The sequence below is a fragment of the Oncorhynchus mykiss genome, chromosome 16 (assembly GCF_013265735.2).
Source record: "Oncorhynchus mykiss isolate Arlee chromosome 16, USDA_OmykA_1.1, whole genome shotgun sequence".
In the NCBI taxonomy this organism is placed as follows: domain Eukaryota; kingdom Metazoa; phylum Chordata; class Actinopteri; order Salmoniformes; family Salmonidae; genus Oncorhynchus; species Oncorhynchus mykiss.
Window position 1 is genome coordinate 9,792,901 of NC_048580.1, and position 11,593 is coordinate 9,804,493.

Genomic DNA, 11,593 nt, shown 5'->3' on the forward strand with positions numbered 1-11,593 from the left:
AGGCACTGTATGTGTGTGTGCGTGTTTGTGTATATATATATATATATATATATATATATATATATATATATATATATATATATATATATATATATATGTATATATATATATATATATATATATATATATGTATATATATATATATATATATATGTATATGTGTGTGTGTGTGTGAGTGTGTGTCGGCTGTACGGTACTAATTTATAGGTCTAATTTCCCTCTCTAATATCCCTAAGCGCACCAGCGGCTAACCAGGCTGAACGAGGGACGCTGATGAAAGGAGGGTATCTCCACTCGTTCCTGTCATTCTATCCGTCTTTCTCATTCCTCACTTGTTCTGTTCTTCCCTCCAGTTTCAAGTGGAACATTCGTTAGTACTCTCCATTAGACCAGTACTGTTTGGCACTTTCCATTAGACCAGTAGTGTTTGGTCCTTTCCATTAGACCAGTACTGTCATGTACTGTCATGTTGTGTCTTGTTTCTGTCCTTTCCCTTCACCCTGTCTCCCTCTGCTGGTCGTTGTTAGGTTACCTTTTCTCCCCCTCTTTTCCCCAGCTGTGCCTTGTCTCCTCCTAACTACCTCGTCACCCCTTTTCCCACCTGTTCCCTTTTTCCCTCTGATTAGGTCTCTATATCTCTCTCTGTTCCTGCTCCTGTCCTTGTCGGATTCTTGTTTGTGTTGTTCATGCCTGAACCAGACTATCGTCATGTTTGCTGCAACCTTGTCCTGTCCTGTCGGAACCTGCCGGTCCATCTGAGCCTACGTTTTGTTTTGTTATTAAAGAAGCTCTGTTTACGTTAATTCGCTTTTGGGTCCTCATTCACGCACCGTAACAGAAGAATCCGACCAAGAATGGACCCAGCGACTTCGGATCCTCTCCACTCAGCCGTCGAGATCCAGGGAGCGATGCTAGGCAGACACAAGCAGGAATTGTCTGCTGCTCGGCATGCCGTTGAGACCCTGGCCACCCAAGTCTCCAACCTCACAGAACAGGTTCACCATCTCCGCCTCGATCCACCGGCCACTTCCAGGGCTTTCGAATCTCCGGAGCCCAGAATCAATAACCCGCCGTGTTACTCTGGGGAGCCCACTGAATGCCGCTCGTTCCTCACCCAGTGTGATATTGTGTTTTCTCTCCAGCCCAACACTTACTCCAGGAGCACTGCTCGTGTCGCCTACGTCATATCTCTCCTTACTGGACGGGCTCGTGAGTGGGGCACGGCAATCTGGGAGGCAAGGGCTGAGTGTACTAACCAGTATCAGGACTTTAAGGAGGAGATGATACGGGTTTTTGATCTATCTGTTTTTGGGGAGGAGGCTTCCAGGGCCCTGTCTTCCCTATGTCAGGGTAATCGATCCATAACAGACTACTCTATTGAGTTTCGCACTCTTGCTGCCTCCAGTGGCTGGAACGAGCCGGCTTTGCTCGCTCGTTTTCTGGAGGGTCTCCGCGCAGAGGTAAAGGATGAGATTCTCTCCCGGGAGGTTCCTTCCAGCGTGGATTCCTTGATTGAACTCGCTATTCGCATTGAGCGACGGGTTGATCTTCGTCACCGAGCTCGTGGAAAGGAGCTCGCGTTCTCCGTTGCCCCCCTCTCCGCATCACTACCATCTTCCTCTGCCGGCTCGGGTGCTGAGCCTATGCAGCTGGGAGGTATCCGCATCTCGACTAAGGAGAGGGAACGGAGAATCACCAACCGCCTCTGTCTCTATTGCGGTTCTGCTGGTCATTTTGTCACTTCATGTCCAGTAAAAGCCAGAGCTCATCAGTAAGCGGAGGGCTACTGGTGAGCGCTACTACTCCTGTCTCTCCTTCAAGATCCTGCACTACCTTGTCGGTCCATCTACGCTGGACCGGTTCGTCAGCTTCCTGCAGTGCCTTAATAGACTCTGGGGCGGAGGGCTGTTTTATGGACGAGACCTGGGCTCGGGAACATGACATTCCTCTCAGACAGTTAAGGGAGTCCACGGCCTTGTTCGCCCTGGATGGTAGTCCTCTCCCCAGGATTCAGCGTGAGACGCTACCTTTAACCCTCACTGTTTCTGGTAATCATAGCGAAACCATTTCTTTTTTAATTTTTCGTTCACCTTTTACACCTGTTGTTTTGGGCCATCCCTGGCTAGTTTGTCATAATCCTTCCATTAATTGGTCTAGTAATTCTATCCTCTCCTGGAACGTCTCTTGTCATGTGAAATGTTTAATGTCTGCTATCCCTCCTGTTTCCTCTGTCTCTTCTTCACAGGAGGAGCCTGGTGATTTGACAGGGGTGCCGGAGGAATATCACGATCTGCGCACGGTGTTCAGTCGGTCCAGGGCCACCTCTCTTCCTCCACACCGGTCGTATGATTGTAGTATTGATCTCCTTCCGGGAACCACTCCCCCCCGGGGTAGACTATACTCTCTGTCGGCTCCCGAACGTAAGGCTCTCGAAGATTATTTGTCTGTAGCTCTTGCCGCCGGTACCATAGTCCCCTCCTCCTCTCCCGCCGGAGCGGGGTTTTTTTTTGTTAAGAAGAAGGACGGGTCCCTGCGCCCCTGCATAGATTATCGAGGGCTGAATGACATAACAGTGAAGAATCGTTATCCGCTTCCTCTTATGTCTTCAGCCTTCGAGATCCTGCAGGGAGCCAGGTTTTTCACTAAGTTGGACCTTCGTAACGCTTACCATCTCGTGCGCATCAGGGAGGGGGACGAGTGGAAGACGGCGTTTAACACTCCGTTAGGGCACTTTGAATACCGGGTTCTTCCTTTCGGCCTCGCTAACGCTCCAGCTGTCTTTCAGGCATTAGTCAATGATGTCCTGAGAGACATGCTGAACATCTTTGTTTTCGTTTACCTTGACGATATCCTGATTTTTTCACCGTCACTCCAGATTCATGTTCAGCACGTTCGACGTGTCCTCCAGCGCCTTTTAGAGAATTGTCTTTTTGTGAAGGCTGAGAAGTGCTCTTTTCATGCCTCCTCCGTCACATTTCTCGGTTCTGTTATTTCCGCTGAAGGCATTAAGATGGATCCCGCTAAGGTCCAAGCTGTCATTGATTGGCCCGTCCCTAAGTCACGCGTCGAGCTGCAGCGCTTTCTCGGCTTTGCGAACTTCTATCGTCGTTTCATCCGTAATTTCGGTCAGGTGGCAGCTCCTCTCACAGCCCTTACTTCTGTCAAGACGTGCTTTAAGTGGTCCGTTTCCGCCCAGGGAGCTTTTGATCTCCTCAAGAATCGTTTTACATCCGCACCTATCCTTGTTACACCTGACGTCTCTAGACAGTTCATTGTCGAGGTTGACGCGTCAGAGGTGGGCGTGGGAGCCATTCTTTCTCAGCGCTCCTTCTCTGACGACAAGGTCCACCCATGCGCGTATTTTTCTCATCGCCTGTCGCCGTCGGAACGTAACTATGATGTGGGAAACCGCGAACTGCTCGACATCCGCTTAGCCCTAGGCGAATGGCGACAGTGGTTGGAGGGGGCGACCGTTCCTTTTGTCGTTTGGACTGACCATAGGAACCTTGAGTACATCCGTTCTGCCAAACGACTTAATGCGCGTCAGGCGCGCTGGGCGCTGTTTTTCGCTCGTTTCGAGTTCGTGATTTCTTATCGTCCGGGCTCTAAGAACACCAAGCCTGATGCTTTATCTCGTCTCTTCAGTTCTTCAGTAGCCTCCACTGACCCCGAGGGGATTCTCCCTGAGGGGCGTGTTGTCGGGTTGACTGTCTGGGGAATTGAGAGGCAGGTAAAGCAAGCACTCACTCAAACTCCGTCGCCGCGCGCTTGTCCCAGGAACCTTCTTTTCGTTCCCGTTCCTACTCGTCTGGCCGTTCTTCAGTGGGCTCACTCTGCCAAGTTAGCCGGCCACCCTGGCGTTCGGGGTACGCTTGCTTCCATTCACCAGCGCTTTTGGTGGCCCACCCGGGAGCATGACACGCGTCGCTTCGTGGCTGCTTGTTCGGTCTGCGCGCAGACTAAGTCCGGTAACTCTCCTCCTGCCGGCCGTCTCAGGCCGCTTCCCATTCCCTCTCGACCGTGGTCTCACATCGCCTTAGATTTTGTCACCGGACTGCCTTCGTCAGCGGGGAAGACTGTTATTCTTACGGTTGTCGACAGGTTCTCTAAGGCGGCTCATTTTATTCCCCTTGCTAAGCTTCCTTCTGCTAAGGAGACGGCACAAATCATCATCGAGAATGTTTTCAGAATTCATGGCCTTCCGTCAGACGTCGTTTCGGACAGAGGTCCGCAATTCACGTCTCAATTTTGGAGGGAGTTTTGCCGTTTGATTGGGGCTTCCGTCAGTCTCTCTTCCGGCTTTCACCCCCAGTCTAACGGTCAAGCAGAACGGGCCAATCAGACTATTGGTCGCATCTTACGCAGTCTTTCTTTTCGCAACCCTGCGTCTTGGTCAGAACAGCTCCCCTGGGCAGAATACGCCCACAACTCGCTTCCTTCGTCTGCGACCGGGCTATCTCCTTTTCAGAGTAGCCTCGGGTACCAGCCTCCGCTGTTCTCATCTCAGTTCGCCGAGTCCAGCGTCCCCTCCGCTCAGGCTTTTGTCCAACGTTGCGAGCGCACCTGGAAGAGGGTCAGGTCTGCACTTTGCCGTTATAGGGCGCAGACTGTGAGGGCTGCTAATAAGCGTAGAACTAAGAGTCCTAGATATTGTCGCGGTCAGAGAGTTTGGCTCTCCACTCAGAACCTTCCCCTTTAGACCACTTCTCGCAAGTTGACCCCGCGGTTCATTGGTCCGTTCCGTATTTCTCAGGTCATTAATCCTGTCGCAGTTCGACTTCTTCTTCCGCGATACCTTCGTCGCGTCCACCCGGTCTTCCATGTCTCCTGTATCAAGCCCGTTCTTCGCGCCCCCGCTCGTCTTCCCCCCCCCCCCCCCCCATCCTTGTCGAGGGCGCACCCATCTACAGGGTCCGTAGGATTTTGGACATGCGTCCTCGGGGCCGTGGTCATCAGTACCTAGTAGATTGGGAGGGGTACGGTCCTGAGGAGAGGAGTTGGGTTCCCTCTCGGGACGTGCTGGACCGTGCGCTGATCGATGATTTCCTCCGTTGCCGCCAGGTTTCCTCCTCGAGTGCGCCAGGAGGCACTCGGTGAGTGGGGGGGTACTGTCATGTACTGTCATGTTGTGTCTTGTTTCTGTCCTTTCCCTTCACCCTGTCTCCCTCTGCTGGTCGTTGTTAGGTTACCTTTTCTCCCCCTCTTTTCCCCAGCTGTGCCTTGTCTCCTCCTAACTACCTCGTCACCCCTTTTCCCACCTGTTCCCTTTTTCCCTCTGATTAGGTCTCTATATCTCTCTCTGTTCCTGCTCCTGTCCTTGTCGGATTCTTGTTTGTGTTGTTCATGCCTGAACCAGACTATCGTCATGTTTGCTGCAACCTTGTCCTGTCCTGTCGGAACCTGCCGGTCCATCTGAGCCTACGTTTTGTTTTGTTATTAAAGAAGCTCTGTTTACGTTAATTCGCTTTTGGGTCCTCATTCACGCACCGTAACAAGTACTGTTTGGTACTTTCCATTAGACCAGTACTGTTTAATGCTCTCCATTAGACCAGTACTGTTTGGTACTTTCCATTAGACCAGTGCTGTTTAATGCTCTCCATTAGACAAGTGCTGTTTAATGCTCTCCATTAGACCAGTACTGTTTGGTACTTTCCATTAGACCAGTACTGTTTAATGCTCTCCATTAGACCAGTACTGTTTGGTACTTTCCATTAGACCAGTACTGTTTGGTACTTTCCATTAGACCAGTACTGTTTGGTACTTTCCATTAGACCAGTACTGTTTAATGTTCTCCATTAGACCAGTACTGTTTGGTACTTACCATTAGACCAGTGCTGTTTAATGCTTTCCATTAGACCAGTGCTGTTTAATGCTCTCAATTTGACCAGTACTGTTTGGTACTTTACATTAGACCAGTACTGTTTGGTACTTTCCATTAGACCAGTACTGTTTAATGCTCTCCATTAGACCAGTACTGTTTGGTACTTACCATTAGACCAGTACTATTTAATGCCCTCCATTAGACCAGTACTGTTTAATGCTCTCCATTAGACCAGTACTGTTTAATGCTCTCCATTAGACCAGTACTGTTTAATGCTCTCCATTAGAACAGTACTGTTTAATGCTCTCCATTAGACCAGTACTGTTTAATGCTCTCCATTAGACCAGTACTGCTTAGTACTTTCCATTAGACCAGTACTGTTTAATGCTCTCCATTAGACCAGTACTGTTTGGTACTTTCCATTAGACCAGTACTGTTTGGTAGTTTCCATTAGACCAGTACTGTTTGGTAGTTTCCATTAGACCAGTACTGTTTGGTACTTTCCATTAGACCAGTGATGTTTAATGCTCTCCATTAGACCAGTGCTGTTTAATGCTCTCCATTAGACCAGTACTGTTTAATGCTCTCCATTAGACCAGTACTGTTTAATGCTCTCCATTAGACCAGTACTGTTTGGTACTTACCATTAGACCAGTACTGTTTAATGCTATCCATTAGACCAGTACTGGTTAATGCTCTCCATTAGACCAGTGCTGTTTAATGCTCTCCATTAGACCAGTACTGTTTGGTACTTACCATTAGACCAGTACTGTTTAATGCTCTCCATTAGACCAGTACTGGTTAATGCTCTCCATTAGACCAGTGCTGTTTAATGCTCTCCATTAGACCAGTGCTGTTTAATGCTCTCCATTAGACCAGTACTGTTTAATGCTCTCCATTAGACCAGTACTGTTTGGTACTTACCATTAGACCAGTACTGTTTAATGCTTTCCATTAGACCAGTACTGTTTAATGCTCTCCATTAGACCAGTACTGTTTAATGCTCTCCATTAGACCAGTACTGGTTAATGCTCTCCATTAGACCAGTGCTGTTTAATGCTCTCCATTAGACCAGTGCTGTTTAATGCTCTCCATTAGACCAGTACTGTTTGGTAGTTTCCATTAGACCAGTACTGTTTGGTACTCTCCATTAGACCAGTACTGGTTAATGCTCTCCATTAGACCAGTGCTGTTTAATGCTCTCCATTAGACCAGTACTGTTTAATGCTCTCCATTAGACCAGTACTGTTTGGTACTTTCCATTAGACCAGTACTGTTTGGTACTTTCCATTAGACCAGTACTGTTTGGTACTTTCCATTAGACCAGTACTGTTTGGTACTTTCCATTAGACCAGTACTGTTTGGTACTTTACATTAGACCAGTACTGTTTGGTACTTTCCATTAGACCAGTGCTGTTTAATGCTCTCCATTAGACCAGTGCTGTTTAATGCTCTCCATTAGACCAGTTCTGTTTGGTACTTTCCATTAGACCAGTACTGTTTAATGCTCTCCATTAGACCAGTACTGTTTGGTACTTTCCATTAGACCAATTCTGTTTGGTACTTTCCATTAGACCAGTACTGTTTGGTACTTTCCATTAGACCAGTACTGTTTAATGTTCTCCATTAGACCAGTACTGTTTGGTACTTACCATTAGACCAGTGCTGTTTAATGCTCTCCATTAGACCAGTGCTGTTTAATGCTCTCCATTAGACCAATTCTGTTTGGTACTTTCCATTAGACCAGTACTGTTTGGTACTTTCCATTAGACCAGTACTGTTTGGTACTTTCCATTAGACCAATTCTGTTTGGTACTTTCCATTAGACCAGTACTGTTTGGTACTTTCCATTAGACCAGTACTGTTTAATGTTCTCCATTAGACCAGTACTGTTTGGTACTTACCATTAGACCAGTGCTGTTTAATGCTCTCCATTAGACCAGTGCTGTTTAATGCTCTCAATTTGACCAGTACTGTTTAATGCTCTCCATTAGACCATTACTGTTTGGTACTCTCCATTAGACCAGTACTGGTTAATGCTCTCCATTAGACCAGTACTGTTTAATGCTCTCCATTAGACCAGTACTGTTTAATGCTCTCCATTAGACCAGTACTGTTTAATGCTCTCCATTAGACCAGTACTGTTTGGTACTTACCATTAGACCAGTACTGTTTAATGCTCTCCATTAGACCAGTACTGTTTAATGCTCTCCATTAGACCAGTACTGTTTAATGCTCTCCATTAGAACAGTGCTGTTTAATGCTCTCCATTAGACCAGTACTGTTTAATGCTCTCCATTAGACCAGTACTGCTTAGTACTTTCCATTAGACCAGTACTGTTTAATGCTCTCCATTAGACCAGTGCTGTTTAATGCTCTCCATTAGACCAGAACTGTTTGGTACTTTCCATTAGACCAGTACTGTTTAGTACTCTCCATTAGACCAGTACTGTTTGGTACTTTCCATTAGACCAGTACTGTTTGGTACTTTCCATTAGACCAGTACTGTTTAGTACTCTCCATTAGACCAGTACTGTTTGGTACTTTCCATTAGACCAGTACTGTTTAGTACTCTCCATTAGACCAGTACTGTTTGGTACTTTCCATTAGACCAGTACTGTTTGGTACTTTCCATTAGACCAGTACTGTTTGGTACTTTCCATTAGACCAGTACTGTTTGGTACTTTACATTAGACCAGTACTGTTTGGTACTTTCCATTAGACCAGTACTGTTTAATGCTCTCCATTAGACCAGTAATGTTTGGTACTTTCCATTAGACCAGTGCTGTTTAATGCTCTCCATTAGACCAGTGCTGTTTAATGCTCTCCATTAGACGAGTACTGTTTGGTACTTTCCATTAGACCAGTACTGTTTAATGCTCTCCATTAGACCAGTACTGTTTGGTACTTTCCATTAGACCAATACTGTTTGGTACTTTCCATTAGACCAGTACTGTTTGGTACTTTCCATTAGACCAGTACTGTTTAATGTTCTCCATTAGACCAGTACTGTTTGGTACTTACCATTAGACCAGTGCTGTTTAATGCTCTCCATTAGACCAGTGCTGTTTAATGCTCTCCATTAGACCAGTACTGTTTGGTACTTACCATTAGACCAGTGCTGTTTAATGCTCTCCATTAGACCAGTGCTGTTTAATGCTCTCAATTTGACCAGTACTGTTTAACGCTCTCCATTAGACCAGTACTGTTTAATGCTCTCCATTAGACCAGTACTGTTTAATGCTCTCCATTAGAACAGTACTGTTTAATGCTCTCCATTAGACCAGTACTGTTTAATGCTCTCAATTTGACCAGTACTGTTTAATGCTCTCCATTAGACCAGTACTGTTTAATGCTCTCCATTAGACCAGTACTGTTTAATGCTCTCCATTAGACCAGTACTGTTTGGTACTTACCATTAGAGCAGTACTGTTTAATGCTCTCCATTAGACCAGTACTGTTTAATGCTCTCCATTAGACCAGTACTGCTTAGTACTTTCCATTAGACCAGTACTGTTTAATGCTCTCCATTAGACCAGTACTGTTTGGTACTTTCCATTAGACCAGTACTGTTTGGTAGTTTCCATTAGACCAGTACTGTTTGGTACTTTCCTTTAGACCAGTGCTGTTTAATGCTCTCCATTAGACCAGTGCTGTTTAATGCTCTCCATTAGACCAGTACTGTTTAATGCTCTCCATTAGACCAGTACTGTTTAATGCTCTCCATTAGACCAGTACTGTTTAATGCTCTCCATTAGACCAGTACTGTTTGGTACTTTCCATTAGACCAGTACTGTTTAGTACTCTCCATTAGACATGTACTGTTTGGTACTTTCCATTAGACCAGTACTGTTTGGTACTTTCCATTAGACCAGTACTGTTTGGTACTTTCCATTAGACCAGTACTGTTTGGTACTTTCCATTAGACCAGTACTGTTTGGTACTTTACATTACACCAGTACTGTTTAGTACTCTACATTAGACCAGTACTGTTTGGTTCTCTACATTAGACCAGTACTGTTTGGTACTTTCCATTAGACCCGTACTGTTTGGTACTTTCCATTAGACCAGTACTGTTTGGTACTTTCCATTAGACCAGTACTGTTTGGTACTTTCCATTAGACCAGTACTGTTTAGTACTCTACATTAGACCAGTACTGTTTGGTACTTTCCATTAGACCAGTACTGTTTAGTACTCTCCATTAGACCAGTGCTGTTTGGTACTTTCCATTAGACCAGTACTGTTTGGTACTTTACATTAGACCAGTACTGTTTTGTACTTTCCATTAGACCAGTACTGTTTGGTACTTTCTATTAGACTAGTATTGTTTGGTAGTTTCCATTAGACCAGTACTGTTTGGTACTTTCTATTAGACTAGTATTGTTTGGTAGTTTCCATTAGACCAGTACTGTTTGGTACTTTCCATTAGACCACTACTGTTTAGTACTCTACATTAGACCAGTACTGTTTAGTACTCTCCATTAGACCAATACTGTTTAGTACTCTCCATTAGACCAGTACTGTTTGGTACTTTCCATTAGACCAGTCCTGTTTAGTACTTTCCATTAGACCAATAGTCATTAGCAATATGTTTTACTTTCTCTCTGACTACAGTCTTGCTCTACCCCACTCACTTCTTCTCTCCCTCCTCGCGCCCTCTTTCTCTCCTCATCCTTCTCTCGCCGTTCTCTCCCCATCCTCCACTCTTCTCTCTCCTCTCCTCTCCCTCCTCTCCCCCTCCTTCTCTCCCTCATCCTTCTCTCCCTCCTCTCCTCATCCTTCTCTCCCTCCTCTCCTCATCCTTCTCTCCCTCCTCTCCACCTCCTTCTCTCCCTCGTCTCCTCCTCATCCTTCTCTCCCTCCTCTCCTCCTCCTTTAACTCCTCTCCTCGTTCTTTCCATCCTAACTTGAAGACAAGGATGATAAAGGCTACCACCCTTATTTCTATACAAATGTGTTTCAGCTTGTATCCAAATCCCTTTTAATTCCACGTTTGTGCAGGCCCATAGCTACCTGAAGATGAAGATGAAGAGCATGAGTAGCATACAGAAGGTGGCCACGTTGTCCATGGTCTTCATCAGCACCACCAGCTGCCTCTGCAGAGCAGGCATGAAGCGCACCAGCTTCAACACGCGCATCAGTCTGAAGGTACGCAACACAGACAGACCACCGCCCTGCTGGCCCACGATCTCCCATACACTGGGGAGAGAGACAGGATGCACATTCACTGTCAGCTACAGGATCAACCATTCATTGGAAGGAGATACAGTAACACAAACCCGGGTCCAGAGTGCTGACCTAAGATCAGTTTCACCTTTTAGATCATAATGAATACTAGGTGGGGGCCTGATCCTAGATTAGCTCTCCTACTCTGAGATGCTTTGTGGATACAAAGTGATGACCTATAGATTTTACACAGAACAAAATGGCAGTGTGTCATCATTTAAAAATGAATTTGTCAATTTGCCTTGCTTACCTGATGACCACTATGACTCCGTCGAAGATGTTGTAAGGGTTTTTGATGTAACCAAACGGGCCATACACCAGCACCTTGAGTAACATCTCCAAGGCAAATAGACTGGTGAACACTATGTTACTGATCTCCAAAGCATTGGTCAGCTCATCCGGCTTGAGAGAGAGAGAGAGAGAGAGAGAGAGAGAGCGAGAGACAGAGAGACAGAGAGAGAGGGAAAGTAATGAGGAGGGAGGGAGGGAGGGAGGGAGGGAGGGAGGGAGGGAGGGAGGGAGGGAGGGAGGGAGGGGGAAAGTGA

At 46.2% G+C, this 11,593-nt stretch overlaps 1 protein-coding gene across 1 annotated transcript in view; it reads right to left on the bottom strand.

Annotated features, from left to right (window-relative positions):
• LOC110492818 (voltage-dependent T-type calcium channel subunit alpha-1G-like) overlaps positions 1–11,593 on the bottom strand; it is a 228,544-nt gene that overhangs the window by 139,056 nt on the left and 77,895 nt on the right. Inside the window, 2 exon segments of the mRNA XM_036945869.1 lie at positions 10,836–11,021; positions 11,299–11,450. Of these exon segments, the coding sequence (XP_036801764.1) occupies positions 10,836–11,021; positions 11,299–11,450 (338 nt within the window).